Raw genomic sequence first — 16,302 nt, forward strand, 5'->3', positions numbered from 1 at the left:
TGTGCAGTGTCTTCTAATTTGCTATGGTTTTGCCCTTTATTCCAAGTGAACTATGTCTCATTTCACTTTGAATTAATATTTTCCACCTTTGTGGGATGGAGCTCCTCTTCTTCATTGTTTTTCCTGGATGGAGGAGGGTGGATGCACAACTCTGGATGTTTTTTCCAATAAACTCACATGCTGCAAAGATAAGCAGAGCAAAAAGTGACTGAGCAAGGGCAGTGCTGGTCCTGCAAGAACTGGATTCACAGGCTGCAGGGAAGAATAATTCTTCTTCACATCCCATCTTGTCCTATCAAGGAAAAAAATCCCTTGTTGGAGCTTTGGGTTTACTGTGGTATAGCACCTCTATGTTAGGTAACATTTCCATACTGGCATTAGAGCTGGGAATTCTAGTATTTGAAGAGCTGATAAATGTTGAGGACAAACCAAGAATCTTATTTTTCTTCCTTATTTTCAGGCTGAATTTCTGTCTGGGTAACATTTGTGTGCAGGAAAAATGGTGGTTGGTGGGGGAAGTGGGAAGAGGAAGATGGTCAGCATGGAGCCCTTTCTCCAAAACAAAATTTAAAAAAGGACAAAGTGATTATGGTGTGGGTTGGCTTTTTTTCCAGCTTTTAACCTACATTTTCAGTGTCCTCCATCAGCTTTGCTGAGCAGGGAACACCCATGAGCAGCCTTCTCTTGAGTAGTCCATGGCTTGTTGGTCCACTGAGAATAAATATCCAGGGAGGGTGCAGGAGCAAAGAACTTGTTTGTATTGAACCTATTAAACAGAAAACTAGGGATTTGGGAGAGACTACACACTAAACATCCCTGTTTCCTGGTGCATGGCTATACTAGACCAGACAGCTACTGAAATGCTTACTGAAGCTTTAGGCAGGAGAAACTTCCTTTGTATTAGTCACATGTAAGTTTTTGAAAAGATACACATGTAATTTTTAGTTGCTTTGCTTAACTAGGGTCTATTCTAGTCAGCTGTTTTGGTTTTAGTTTGGTTTTTATCCCAGCTGCTGAACTACACTGGTTCAAATTTTTTTTTTCTTTTTTTTTTTCTTGGTGCTCAGATGAGTATAGGATCAAACCAGTGGAAGAGGTCAAATACATGAAAAATGGGGGAGAAGATGATCAGAAAATAGCAGCCAGGAACCAAGAAAACTTGGTAAGGATTGAACTTATCACTTCTCTAATGAACTAACGTGGCTCTGCTTTTGTAATGGAATATGCAACACCCTCCAGCTCCGGCTTGTGCGCGGCAAGAGGATTTTCTCCAAAATGTCACCACTGCCTGCAAAGCTCTCATGGAAGGTGCAAAATACAACTTTTTCCTGCTTGTCTCTCTGAATTAGATTCTACCTGATCTTGGAGTGAATGCCTCCATGATTTTAAGTCACTCCCCTTCCTTGCAGATCCAAAAATGCTCTTTATTTGGAAATGTGTGTCTGTGTTACGAACGAGCTGGAGTAAAACAGCACTTCTCTGCCATTAAGAAAATGACCTACTTATGTAGATACTTGCTGGTTTTCTGTGTTTTAAAATTCCCAGGGAAGGCAATTTGGAACAGAAAAAAACAATATATTCATAACACAGCAGTCACAACAGTCGTGTGTGTCTCTTTTGCCCCGATTCGAGCTCTTTGCCAGCTCGTAGTTCCATTAAGGGAAGGCAATCACAGCCAAACTCTTAGAACTACTTGAAATAACTAAGATGCTGTTGAAGCAGCTTAAAAATCACGGTTGAGTCACTTCTGGCATTTCTGAGTAGTTGTTTCTTCTCTTCCAAAGCTGAAGGGCTGTAGGTTTTGTTATTGGCTGGCTGGGGCTTTGACCACTTGAAGTTTTCAAAGACATCCCACAGTTCTTGTAGTTGGGTGCAACTTTCCATGTCCGGTGCCACTCATTCAGTACAGCTTTTCTTCACATGGAATGGTTGGGTTTTCTCCCCTCCATCTGTAGGTCCAGAGGGGAAACAGCAGCAGAAGATTCCAGTGGAACCATAACCATTATCACCAGCTGAGGATTTGTCTTTTGCCATTATTGGGCAGCTGTAGAAAAAGCCAGTTTGGGATTTTTAACTTTTAATGAAAGATGTGAGCTCCAGCAACTTGGCTCTTTATATTTCCTCTCCTGGACACACATACTTGCCTCACACAACTGCAGGTACATTCCTGTAGCAAATGCAGTTTATTTTGCTGCCCTGTCCTGTGGCTGAGCAGCAGGCAATAGGATTTCTTCTTCAACCTCCGGATCAGCCATTTGCTACCTGCAATTTTGCATAGCTAGTGCTCCAATGGGTGGTGCAACTTCAGTTTGGTGCAGGATTTAGAGTTTTTAACAGACTGTTGGGGAGTCCTTTGCAGGCCTGGGAGGGAGTTGGAGACAGTGATCCCTGTGAGTCCCTTCCAGCTCTGGATATAATGTGATTCTGTGTTAGATTTTCCACTGGCCTTCAGCTGTAATTAAATGAGAGTATTTGCAGAAGGTCCCATGTCACTGGAATGACAGCAGGGGAAAGCTCAGGTCTGCTGGGATGACACACATGCTGAATGTCTATTCAAAACTAGCTCGAGCTGTTTTGCACCTTGTTTGGTGCTAGCTGTCTTGTAGCACCCAAGTGTTCACCTGGTTAAATGTAGGAAGAGCACAGTGCTTCTTATTTTATTATTGGTGGGTCATGTTTGGTGGGAGCAGTGAGTTTGTTGGAAAATGTAACAGTGAGGATTTGGAAGGCTGGTGTAACTCTTCTCTGTCATGTTTATCAGGAGGGAAAAAAAAAGGCAATAACACAAGAAAGTCTTCAGCCAGACAGGATGGATATGCCTTAAAACAAAAACTGTCTTGCCCACCAAAAAGGCTTTATTTTCCTTTTCCTCATCTTACTGTAAGGAGATTACCTTGTCTGTAATATATGCAGCTCTTTAATCCTGGGAATTGTCAAGTCCTCATCACTTCTGGTTTTTTTAAAGGGGTTTCACTATTGGAGTTCTCCTTAGTAAACATGTTTTAGCTCACTGCTTAGAGGATGGGTTAAGCTACCCATCACTGAGGCTTTAATTTCCTTAGTGTGTGAGAAGTTGGCAAGCACTTACATAATCCCATCTTCTCATCAGCCTTTTCCAGGCAACTGAAATTTTAGGAACAAGAAAAGGCGGTGGGAGAATTGACTGGCCCTTTTTCCTCCTCTCTTGTTTCTTAACCCCAATTTCTTTATTGCCACGGGGCTGCAAATTCACATCCCCTTCAGAAACACAGCCCAGATGAGATGTGTAACCTCAGTGTCTGGGAACTGCTCTGGGTGGGTTATCTTATCCCCTGATTCTTGTGCTTGAATTATGTTATTCAGATGCCTTTGAATTTTTCGATCCCATTATCATCTCTGTTACTTTTTTAAGGTATTTTGAAGTCTTGCCTAAAATAAAAAAAAAAAAATCTCAGCTTAAGTGAAAATAAACCTGCTTCCCTTGTAACTTAAGCTCTTTGATGTGCTGCCGTCTCTGCCTTTGGTGCTGCAGTATTTCTGAGTCAGGGGGAAAGAAGGTCACATGAGTAGATGAAGAGAATGGGAGGGCATGGCAGTCATCAGGGAAGCTGTCATTTCACACTGGGTGCTGAGGCCAGAGTCCCAGGCTTTGATTCTGCTTGAGGAAGAGCCAGAGGAGGGCTGGTACAAGTGTGGGTATCTGTCAGTGAATCACCACCTTCTCAGCTTCCACCCGAGGCTTGAGCAAGGCTCCACACTCGGGCAGGTCTGGCATGGTGGAGCAGAAATGCTCCTAAGACACAGTGCCAGCAGGAATGGCTGTGCTAGGGCTGTCTGCCAGGGGAAACACAAGATGCTCCATGGGAAGACATTTTCTGCTGGAATCAAAGGCCCCTTTGGATTAAAATGTAGACCTTTGACAAGGGGGTGAAAAATAAGAAAAGATAAACTGAGCTTGTTTTCCTGCTGTTCCTTAGTATCCATAGGCCTCATTCACTTTAGTCAGGTTACTTCTCCAGTTCTCCACCTGCCACTGGGATCTCTCTGCTTCTGGTTTCATTCCAGGTACCTCTGACACCTTCCAGAGCACCTCCACCTTCAAAACAAAGCCAGAGTCATTGCACTTGAGCTGGCAGTCCCACATCCCAGCCTGCAGGGTGGGAATGGGCTGTAGCAGGATTGGGCACTGCAGAGCTGGGGCTGCCCTGGATGCTGTCACTGCACCACGTGCTTTTGGTGGCTGCTCAGCTAAACCAGGGAAGTTGGGAGTCAGAACAGTGAAGAACCAGCAGATAGGTGAAAGACAGAAGTAATTTGTACTACATATTATATATGTTATTAAACCATAAGCGTTGCTTTGTGCATATATATATAATTTTTTTTTTTAAATTTTTTTTTCCACCCACATGTAAGAAAACATGGGAGCTGTGCATGTGAGATGATGCATAGAAGGTGCTGTTATTCCTGGAGGTAAATGAGCAGCTAGGGTGGTTATTTGTGAATTCAAAGCAGAAGGCCTGCCTGGGATTATTTGTTGGGATCTTGGGCTTTGTCTCCATGCCCAGCTTGGTGCCAATGTGCCACATGTGGTGCTGAACTCCACCTTGTGTTAAAACTAAACTTCAGCTCCACAGGACTCCACAGGGGCTCTACAAAACCTCTCCTGCATTTTCCCCATCTTTGGGGAAAATGCTAAGCCTTCTCCAAAACAAAGGGAGTTTTGCCAGCCTTGAGTTTGCCACTCAGCAAATCTGGATGGGGTTTTTTGGCCCTAAGGATTAGCCAAAGCTAAGGGTGGATTTGTCACTGCGAAAGCTAAAATGCCAAACTCAGGCAGTATTAATATTTTACAAGCAGATATGACCTAAATAAATAACATATTAATAAAGACCTGTTAACTTTTGTTTGGAGGGGACTGTTTAGCTCTTACACCATCATGTTAAATATACAGAGTACAATTACATAACAGCCTTTTTTATACTCATAATAGGGCAAATTTTATTGTCCTCATTTCCATACTCTCACAGCACTCCTGGCTTTCCATTGTAAAATATTACTGCCAGAAGAGGTAAAATGAGAAGGTGTGTGGTATTCCTGCCACTTAGCCTTGCTTTGGCAAACTTCAGGAGCTGGATCAATTTTCCTCTGAACTGGGCTGTCATAGTACAGATATCCCTGAAAATACCAATTCCCTAAAGCTGCATTTCTTTTCTGTTGGGTAGTTATCTTGATATTTATTGCACTTCAGGTTTTGGATGTTTTTATAACTTTTATTCATCATTTTCTGGGCTGTACTGGCACAAAAGGCCACTTACTGAGATTTTTATGCTTTGTTATCCAAACCCCTAAAACAATTAGATATAATCCTGTGTTTCATCCTGGAGCTCCGTAGTGAAATTGCATGTTAGAGCTTGAGATGAATTCCTGCTGGAGCTGGGGGAAAATTGCCTCTCTGTTGCTCTTGCTACCTCTCACTCCACCTTTAATAACAATGTTTTGCTTTTTGTTTTACCCAATTTCCACAATTTCCACTCCACTTACCTGCAAATGTGATTTTTGTCTCTCTTGAGCTTCTCAGCCCAGCTGCTGTTCTCTATTTATCACCCAGCTCCACATTACTTGGAATTGCAAACCCCCTCCCTGCCTCCCTGACTCTGTATTCAACACCAGTTATCATTTTCTGTAGTGATTTGTTTAAAGTAGGCAGTAATATCTGATAGATGAAGTGTGTGAAATTAAAAGCCTGGCAGAAAATGCAGAATGAAACGCCTTAATAACCACAGAAAATGTAATATGGGAAAGGGAAGACCCCCTATTTAAATATATATATATATATATATTATACACAAGATGTAAAATGCATCTTATAGATACATCAATCATAAATATTTTTGTTGTGCAGTGCAAAGATTGGTATATGTTGAATTCCACATCAATTTAGGAAAACACATTTTAATTCTATTACCAATCTGCCCAATCTAAGTGCTAAAAAAACTAAATAAAAAAGAAATAAGCCAGCTAAAAGAAATAGAGTAGCCACCACTGAGTTTATTGGGGAACTTGTGGTGTTTTCTTTATACAGGTGTAAAATATCACAAGGGCAAATTTAAGCATAGAAATAGAATTAATTTGGTACTTTAAAATACTTAAAGGCTGTGCTGCTTATTATTGCTAGGTAAGCTTTAAATTGCAGTGTTGTAAATGCATAACTGCATTTTTATTTCAGCACTGGTGCAGTAGATTGGTGAAGAGCTTTTTAAAAACTGAAGTTAGCACATACTAATGCATATTCCAGTGTCAGGGTTTCTCTCTCTAATGTCCTAATTATTTATTTCAAACCATTGTGCCGTGCCAGTGCTTCAGAACACACCATTGCAGGATAGAACTTGCTCATGCTCTGCTTATAAGGGGAAAGAAACCAAAAATGCCCAAGAGCCTTCAAGCCCTTAGAAAAAAGAGGTTTTCCTGGTTTTTGTCCATCCTGAAGAGTTTGGCTGTGTTAAATCCTGTACTGGCCCCTTGTTTGCTTTCCTTGCTGCTTGTGACATTCTCCAGGAGCCCTGTTCCACCAGCACAGGGTCAGCTCCAGTTCAAGTGTTGGGAAAACTTCATCCTGCTGGTTCATTTTCCACTGTAAAGGATGGATATCTAGAAATATATTTTCTAGATATAAAAGAGAGGCTATTAATTTGGCTGCATCTTGTCCCCCTTATTTTCCTGTCTGCTTTCAGATCACAGACTCCCAGGTTGGTTTAGGTTGGAAGGAGCTTAAAACTCATCCAGTGCCATGGGCAGGGACACCTTCCACTATCCCAGTTTGCTCCAAGCCCTGTCTAACCTGGCCTTGGGTACTTCCAGGGAGAGGGCAACTGTGCCAGGGCCTCCCTACCCTCACAGAGAGGAGTCTCTGCTCAGTAGCTCACCTAACCCTGCCCTCTGTGAGTTTGAAGCCATTTCCCCTTGTCCTGTCAATCCAGACCCTTGTCCAAATTCCCTCTCCAACTCTCTTGGAGCCTCTTTAGGTATGGAGTACCAGTACATATAGATGTAGCATAAGTGTATATACATACATATATATATATATATATATATATATATATATATGTAGAGGCTCAGCTTAATGAAAAACTTGGAGTTGTTGTTGGTTCTTGTGTTGGAGTCCTGGCAGGGTGAAACCCACAAAAACCCACAGCAAGATGCAGCTTGGGTCGTTGTGGGAGGGGGAAAAAGAAATTGAGACGCCCTTTCTCTTTGGTTCCTGGGGCATAGGAGTGCTAAAAGGACAAAGTGAGCATCAGCAGATGTGCCTGGAGATGGGATAGTGTGCAGAGGTTCCTGTGGTGTTCATCCATGCTGAGAGTTAGGAGAGAGCAGGGGGTGGAGGGCTCCAAAGCCAGCCTGCTCCCCAGCACGTTTTCCCACAGGGACAGGCACCCACTTTGCCCAGGTGCTGTGTCAGCCAAAGCCCAGGGCCTGGGGCAGCTCTGTGGGAACAGGTCCCACAGGTTCCTCACAGCCCAGCATGGAGCTGCTCCTCATCTGCACTCTCCTCCCCCCACCTGAAGAAATAAACCACAAAACAAAAGCCGCTGATACAAAAGTGCAGCCCCAAAATCAGTGAGAAAAGGGAAGCCAGGGATTAAAATTCAAAAGTAAGGAGGTGCAGGAGGGAGGGGTGTAACACCAAACTCCTTCTGCCCAAGGTGGCAGGGTTCACATTGGGATAGAGGTGGGTGAGCTGGGCACTCCTGCCCCGGGCACCTGCAAGGGCAAAGGTGGGGATTCCTCGGGCAGAGCCACTCTGAGCAGTGCTGGGACAGAGAGGGCAAAGCAGGGGCTGGGCCCCACTGGGGGAAGGTGCATTCCAGACCCATGGAAGAAAATACCTCTGTAGTTCTGGAGGCCTGGTACCCCATCCCTGAAAGTGTCCAAGGCCAGGTTGGACAGGACTTGGGGCAACTGGTGACAGTGGAAGGTGTCCCTGCCCATGGCAGGGGATGGAACTTGGATGAGCTTTAAGGTCCCTTCCAAGCCAGACCTTTGTAGGATACTAAGAGAAGTTTGGCATTCTGCTTTCATAAGCTGATGCCTAGAAAACTCCCTGGGAATATACAGCATTTTCCTCCAGTCTTTGTTGACAGGACCTGGGTTGGCACATTTGGCACTGCATGCCATCCAAGGTTCCCTTTCTCAGAGAAATGAGAATTACAGAATCAACCTTTGGATTTCTTTTTTTCCCCAGAGCCTGAGATTCTAAATGAATGCTGCCCTATCACTATCAGTACTAAGTAATTACAGCATTTCAATTTTCATAACCCAGCCTCTCCAGTGTTTTTTGCAGCTGAAATAGAAATGCACAGAAAGGACATTGCTGCTGGAGCCAGTTATTTTAAACGCTGTGCAATTAGTTCATTTCCATATTGCTCATTTCATTTCAAATTTGCATTGATATTCTTCAAAGAATGGTTTCTCATAATGAATTTATGACAGTTTTAGCTCATTCCACTTACGGGTCACTACATATTATATAGACATCAAAGTAAAAGATTGCACTGGGTATTAATATTCTTCTTCTGGATTCCATTAAAATGGTTCTGGTGAAGAAGTATTCATTTTTCTTTCAGTATTTAATTTTGAAAATTTAGAAGTTAAATGAACATCATTAATAAATATTTTTAGCAACTCAGAAAATCATACAAAAGTTGTTGAGCTCCAGGTGCATTGCTTCAGACCAGATCTTGTTTCTGTCTTCCCCCTTTGTTGAATAAATGTGCATAGTGCTCTGTGGAGAGGTAGAATGATATGATTTTTCAAGTTCTTGATGAATGTCATTTTAAAGCAGAAAGCTTGAAAATATGTCATTCTATTTCTTTCAAAGTGTGTTAAAATAACAGTGTCCAGGAGCAACATGTAATTGTGGGCTTGATGGTGGAGGAAATGCAGCAGTGATGGGCAGCTCTCAGGAACATGGTTCAGAACCAGCCCTTATTGTTGGTGGAAAGGATTCTTGCAAAACCTGCAGAGACATTCCCATTGTCACTTGTGGAAGCAGGTCATGTTCTATACAGCTCGTGTTCTTTCCATGCCTGTATCATTTTAACAGGTGAGTTTCTGCCTGGGATTTCCCCCCCTGTCTGGGAAAGCTTCTGTTGTTGAGGAGGGTGGACACAGAGCTATTGGTGAAACAGAGGAGTCAGCAGTCATGGCAAGGTGTCAAGTTGTTAATTTAAGAGTTTCTTCCATGATTGTGAGTTCCAGGAACCTTCAGATTCTTTTTTATTATTATTCTTTTTTAAAAAGAACATGAGCATCTCCACTCTTGCAGAACTGAATCTTAAAGAAAGATGAGCTGTAGGATTTTGCAAGCTGTCAGCAAGAGGATACAGAGGCTCTCTGTATCCTCTGTTTTTGTACTTGCTATTCAGCAGTTGCCTAGTAGGTGTTAATTATTAACTCTGCTGTTTTGGAACAGAGGATGAGGCAAGATACAGGCAGAATGGATCGTGCAGAAATACCTATAATCATCAGAAGTCACTGATAGAGACTGAAGCTGTAAATGCAGGTAGCTGCTATGGCCTCAGAGTCTGAGTTTGGAGCAGTCCTGACCAGTGGTGAGCTGTGATCTCCTGACCTCCTTGTGATAGTGGCAAAGTAATTCAGCCTTTTATCTGTTCACATTTAATTATAGATATAATGTGGTCTGCTCACCCTTTCTTTTCAGGGACTCCTAGAGTCAAAGTGGTTGTGGTGGAAATGTAGGGTCTGGGATCTCCATATCTGGTGAGGTGCCAATTTCAGACTGTTGTAGAGCATAGAGATAACAACAAATTCATCCCTAGGTGCTTCATTAGATGTTTACCCCTACAGCCTTTGTGATCTCTCAGTTTCAGTAGTCACTGCTTTGGTTAACTTTCCATCTATTAGGCAATTTTATGCTCACATCATCCTTGAGCAGGAACATTCCCACCACTACAAGCTGGAGTTTTGTGTTTGCTTGTTCTATGTTTTGGTTGTGCTTCACCACTAGATGTGAGCAAAGGTGGGAAATGTTTCACATTTATTGTGGAGAAAATGGTGTTTTGCTCAAAATTATTTGAAATTGGTGAACATGGTGAAAATGAAAATGGTAAACATTTTTGAGTGGACTTTTCTTCTTCACTCTTCCAGGGAAATGCAGGGCCTGGGCTACCCAAGCTTAGGCTTTTTGGGATGTGAGGGCACACATCAGCAGGAAAGATCTTGATTTAGTGGTGTCTTCTCTTGAGAAAGGGAAAGAGAGCTGCTGGGGAAGCTCATCAGCTGCATTAACAGGTCCTTTAGCTCTTTAGCCTTGATTGCTGTGTGCTGAGGGTGACAGGATTGGCATGTCCAGGTTTCCCCAGGACCTGGTGTGACCTGGGATGCATTTTGGGAGCTCTGGGAAGGGCACAGCAGCCTGACCCACAGCCTGCCCAGGGCTCTGTGCTGTGCAGCCATGGCATGGCCCTCAGGGAGCTGGTGGGTGACCCAGGAGGGGGGATTTATCCCTGGTGGCAGGTTAAAGCAGGATGGGTGTGCAGCCCCCCAGGAAAAAGGAGCTGGGCTGCCTCTAGCTGAACTAGAAGTGCTTCAGCCACCTCCAGGAGTAAAACAGTGAGTGTGTCCATCCTTCTGCACTGTGTATTCCTAGAGCAGGGCTGGAAGGAGCTCAGCCTCGTCTGTTTTTCACTATAATTGAGCTTTTGGACTTTGGTTGTTTCCCTTTGATTTTGTGGATAGCCAAAACCAGCTGCTCTGCAGGCAGCTGGGAGACTCAAATGTGTGTTGGAAGGGATTTCTGCATTTCAGCTGGTGGAAAGAAGAGTAAGAAATTGGACTGGGAGGAGGGGAAACAATGTAAGAATATAACATTCAAGAGTTCAGGATTTTTTTCAAGTAAGAAAAAGTCAGGGATGGAAAGAAAATCTCTGTGAAAAATAAGTTGATGCCAGTAAAGGCAAGTACTTCAATATTCTGAAAAAGCTGGGCAGATAATTTAGACTCTTGTGCATACAGAGTTTTGAATTATATGTAGGTATGTTAAAAAATCTCCTGAATAATTCATGAATAATTTCTGATAGAAAGCAGTGGTTTATACAGATACCAAAGTACTACTGACCTAAGTTAATATTCAGTTTCATGTTTGTTCTCACTGAGAAGAAATTCTTTTTTTTTTTTTTGCTTTAAATTGTTTGTTCTTTGCTCCTGGAAAAAGCAGTTCTCAAACAGAGCTCTGGGTGCTCTGCTTTCATCTCCCACATTTGGTCTGTGTGGACCATGTGCTGTTCTATCTAATATGTAATCTTTCCATGGGATACCATCAAAGGCAGCTTTAAAAAAAAAAAATTAAGCCAACAGATAATCTCTGCATGGGAACACAAAGCCAGTGCTTCTTAATAAGGTAATCATATTATAATTGTGTGTGTGTATGTATTTAAATGTAGTTTGTATTGCAGCAGCACCTGAAGGCAAGTGTTGGGAATCAGAAGCAGCTGCTGTGCCTGCAAACACAGCAAGAATGGGCTCGCATATGACCAGTTCCTCCCCAGAATTTTATCCAAACTTTTATTCCAAAATCCTTCCAGGGCAGTGAGCTGGGGGGAGTTTCTGGAGCCCAGGGTGTTAAAAATAAAGCACAACCTGCTGCAGGGAAAGTTCTGTGCCACAAGGGTGTTGTGCTGTCCTCTTCCCCCAGTATGGGCTTACAAGAGAGGGACTTGGCACTAGGGTCTGGAGTGACACAACTGAGGGGGAATAGCCTTAAACTGCCAGAGAGCAGAGTTGGATCGGATATTTGGAAGAAATTCTTTCTGGAACAGGGTGCCCAGGGAAGCTTTGGCTGCCCCTGGATCCCTGGAAGTGTCCAAGGACAGGTTGGATGGGAATTGAAGCACCCTGGGCTAGTGGAAGGTGTCCATGCCCATGGAGGGGGGTGGAATGAGGTGGATTTTAAGGTGCCTTCTAACACAAACTCTGTGATTCTGTGGACATTTGGACATTCTGTTGGGCTCCATAGTGTGGAGGGGCAGTTTGGGAGGGAGTGCCATCAGGCTGCCCTTTTCCCTTGGTTTTCTCCTCTCCTTCAGCCTTTCAAAGAAACAAAGCTGCTGTGCGACAGAGGAGGGGCAGGTTTGGCTTTCAGGTGTGGTGGAACACAGAGGGTGTTTTGGTTGGAGGAATGCTGGTAGTGTGGCACTTCTGCTGAAATGCTGTGGGTTTGCCGCATTACCCTTTCCTTTTCCTGGAATCATGGAATCTGACCGGTCTGGGTGGGAAGGGACCTTAAACATTTATATGTTTATGTATGTATAGTCCCACCCCCTGCCATGGGCAGGGACGCCTTCTGCTATCCCAGTTTGCTTCAAACCCTGTCCAACTTGGCCTTGGGCACTTCCAGGGATCCAGGGGCGTCAGCAACTTCTCTGGCATCAGCAACTTCTTTGTAGAGCTGGAGAGCTCATTTCCTTAGACAAGCAGTCACCTGAGCTAGGCATAGGAAATCTCAGCCATCTCAGCTGCCTGGTGGGGCTCTGAAATAACCAGCTTCAAGTTGCTTCACAGTGTCTAAGAGTGAGTCAAGGTCAAAACGTGCCTTCCTTTTTTTTGTAAGAGCTTGGCCGCATTCACAAGTTTAGCAGCTTGTATATTTGTGGGATTTGTTGCTGCTGGAGATCTCCTGGCTCTCTAAGTCACTGCATCCTGCCCAGCTTTTCCAAAGAATAACATCCGTATGGGAACGCTGCCTCTGAAGTGTTTACACTCATTTCCTTCCTGGGGAAAACATTCAGCCCTGAAACAGGCCTTGGGTGACGGCGAGGAGACAGTGGCACATCTTTCCAGAGTACAGCTCGTTCTTAGCTGCTTGTGTATGGAGTTCTCTGCATCCTCTTTTCTTCATTAGAAAAGCAAGCAGAAATCTCTTCCCGAGCTAAGGCATCCTCAGCCTCGCAGCAAACCCAGCCAGGGCTGGCCACCAGCCAAGCCTTTGCTCGCTGCAACCTGCACACCATGTAACTCCTCTAAGAATAGCCCTGGTGATCTTAAAGAAAAAAAAAAATCACAACATCAAAAAAAAGGCTATTTTAGCAATGTATTATCTTCATCCCTTCTGTGAAGCAGTGGAGTTTGGAGTGGATTTCCCCCCCCCCACGCCCGTGTCCGTTGTTCCTCCCGCAATGAGCTGTCGCTAATGCCGAGAAATATTTTCGGACTTAATGCAGTGAGTCAGGGCTTAGCTGTAAATTGGTCATGGGATGGGAGGGATTCAGATTGTCTATTAGCCAGGGTCTGCTTTCAGCCATTTCAGTAACATGAGCAATGTCTCCACTGACGGTAATTAGACTCATAACTCTCTCTGAGATGATTTAAGGCGAGGATTAATTATAAAAGTTTCTCGGTGTTAGAACATGTTTCTTTAGTTAAAGTTTGGCATGCTTTCATTTTATGATGGGCCTGGAAGAATGTTCCTCTACTTAAAATGTCTAAATACACCATTCTGTCATGCTATGTAAATACCCATATTTGTGAGTTTATCTAAACAAATCTCTTAAATGGGAAAAATACATAGAAGGGCCAAGAGCCAATTCAAGGGCTCATGGAGTAGACTTGCATATTGCTTGTGAGCCTGCTTGGGTTTTGGTAACTGTTTTTTGGCTGTACTTGATTTCTCACTAAAATAAACAAAATATAGTGGTTTTTTCTATCTTCATTGAAAGATAAGTGACCTAAGTACCTTGATGTGCTTCTCCTTTTGTCTCCATAGACAGGGGCTTTGCCAGGGCCAGCTCAGTGGGTTCTTGATGGAGTTCAGGATCCAGTAGTAGTCCCATGTTAAACTGCCTTCTTTGGTTGTATTGCCTTAAAAAATATGTAAAATTGTCAGGTGTGAAAAGAGCCAGTTCACATCAGCCTCATCAGTCTGCCTTTTTGAAAACCTAAATAAAAGTGATTGGATGGGAGTATGGAAGGCTTGGCTTGACTTGATGGCATAGATTCACAAAAGGCTAGATAGTATGACACATCTTTTCTATGTTCCTTATTTTCCTGGGGGTAAATTCCAGCCGATTCTCACAGCATAATAACAGAGTATTCCCAGTTAATATTTGAAAAACTTGTCCAAGTTTTCATTTTGTTCACTTTTTTATTTCATAAACCTATTTTCTTATGATTAAGTCACACAGCCAAATAGTGATGTCATTTTTTTTTCTTTTTGCTGTTCTACTGTGAGTACTTTTAAAAGATAAGAGATCCATATCTGGCTCCTTGGCTGCTGTGTTTGAAGTCTGTTTTTCTAGAAAAACATTGTGTTATTAGCCTGTCCTTAAGCTCCGGGAACAGAAAGTTGTTGAGGGGTTTTTGCTTGTAATAAATTTAGACTTAGATTCATATCAAATGTTAATGTTTTTAATGACCTGACACTGCAGATCTCCTTTGCTTTATGGCCTGCACTTATGACTCCTGCATTATGGATGCTGATGATTACTATGAGCATATAAGTTATTGAATTGACTTTATGAATGGTAGCATAGAGCATGAAGCCGAGTTCACTTAAGGAAATAAAACTAGGCAAACAGACTAAAATATTAACAATGTGTTTTGTGTCATGGTGGGTGGCTTGTAATTCACTGAAACCCTTTTGTGAAGTGGTGCTTCTGCATCACTCACCCTCCAGTCCCCAGTGTCCCCAAACTCGGCCCAGTTACCTTTGAGACCAAATGTATTGGATCCACTTTGAGTTTACAAGTGGTGACAGATTAATTTGGAAAGACAGATTGCAAACATGCATCATGGGCCCGGTCTGAGTCGTAAAAATGTAATGTATGGCTGGTGCAGCATGATAAAAATTCATATCAGGGGAACAGCTTAATTAACTATTCTTGATTAAAGTAATACAGTATGTGAATTTAATAGCTTGCCTTCAAAAGCAGAATGTGAAATCACTTATTACTTTGGTGAATCTTGCTGGCAAATAGGGAGCTGCCAGCGGTTCTTCGTGATTAATTGAGTTTAGAGGAACTTAACTCTGGGGTGCGAGATACCAAATAATTATTCTGCTCTTGCTTCAAGCTCATTGCCTTACATGAATGAAGAAGTTGTCAGGAACAAAGTTGTGGGAGTGGACTAGGAAAAGGATCGAGAATGCATGAAATAGGATTGATAGCTAGGAATAGGATTGATAGAGGAGGGAAGGCATGTTGGGATTGTGAAGAATACAGTGCAAGGACTGGAGCTCTGCCACCACACTGTTAAACACTTTGCCATCCAGATCCCCGTGTTGCTGACCCATTTTTAGGTCCTTGGGGTGATGGTAGGTAGGGAGAGCAGGAGAACATTGTGTCTCACTGCTGTCACCTTGGAGGCTAAGGAGCTCTAGTTCATGGAGTGTTTTCTCCACTTCATGTGGAGCCATTGTCGCTCTTGTTCTTTGACACCTTCCTGGTGCCTGTAGCCAAGTCACTCATTCTGCAGCCATCCCAGCTTCTAGATGCATCAGGACGAGGCCTGGCTTGGTTGCAAGAGCAGGATACTGATGGCTGGTGTCCAGCAAGTTTCTAGATCCTGTCCAGCAGAGCTACTGCATAAGCTAGTGCTTCCATGTTGGTTATTTTATTATGGATATATCAATGTGTTATTCTATGCTGTTGGTTATTTCTGCTGGTGTACTACCTAGGACTTGGCCCTTGTTGGAATGATCTGACTTTTTCAGGACATCTCTCCAAGTTGCCAAGATAACTCTGAATCCTGCAAAACTGAGTCTTTCCTGGCTTGGTGCTCTCTGCGGTTTTGGAAAGCAGTTCCCTAGTGAAAATCCAGCTCCAGGACAGATACCAGCAAAATCCTACTTGATGTATTCCTCCATTTAAACAATGTTCCATTGTAAAGTACCTTCTTCTCAGCCAGCTTTGCACTTTGGTATTAGTCACAGCTTAGATTCAGCCACTCTGATCAATTAGCACAGACGTGTAAGTAGTGAACTTTTGACATCATTATATTATGTCAAAATGAGCTCAGAGAAGGGTTTTCTCATCCTCTTTAAAATAGTACACAAATCGTGCTTTACATTTCTTCCAGAGTCAGTACCTTCAATATATTTGCACATGAACTCATCTGAAGAACTTTCCTGATTCCAGTCATTGATAGTTTTCAGGGCATTTTTTCACTTTAAATAGATAAATATTCTAGTTGGACAACTGAGCATTGCTGATGCTTTACAGTAGGGTGGGTGAAAACAGGATCTCTGAGCAGCTTTCCTGGCTTGGAGGCTAGGCATCTGCACACCTGTGACTGAGCCAAGATGCAGAATTT

At 43.1% G+C, this 16,302-nt stretch overlaps 1 protein-coding gene across 1 annotated transcript in view; it reads left to right on the plus strand.

Annotated features, from left to right (window-relative positions):
• The window catches only part of C8H1orf21 (chromosome 8 C1orf21 homolog), a 104,611-nt gene that overhangs the window by 62,466 nt on the left and 25,843 nt on the right, over positions 1–16,302 (plus strand). Inside the window, exon 3 of the mRNA XM_050977497.1 lies at positions 1,068–1,162. Coding sequence (XP_050833454.1) covers positions 1,068–1,162 — 95 coding nt within the window. The remainder of the gene's footprint in view (positions 1–1,067; positions 1,163–16,302) is intronic.

Source organism: Serinus canaria, chromosome 8 (genome assembly GCF_022539315.1).
Source record: "Serinus canaria isolate serCan28SL12 chromosome 8, serCan2020, whole genome shotgun sequence".
NCBI lineage: Eukaryota > Metazoa > Chordata > Aves > Passeriformes > Fringillidae > Serinus > Serinus canaria.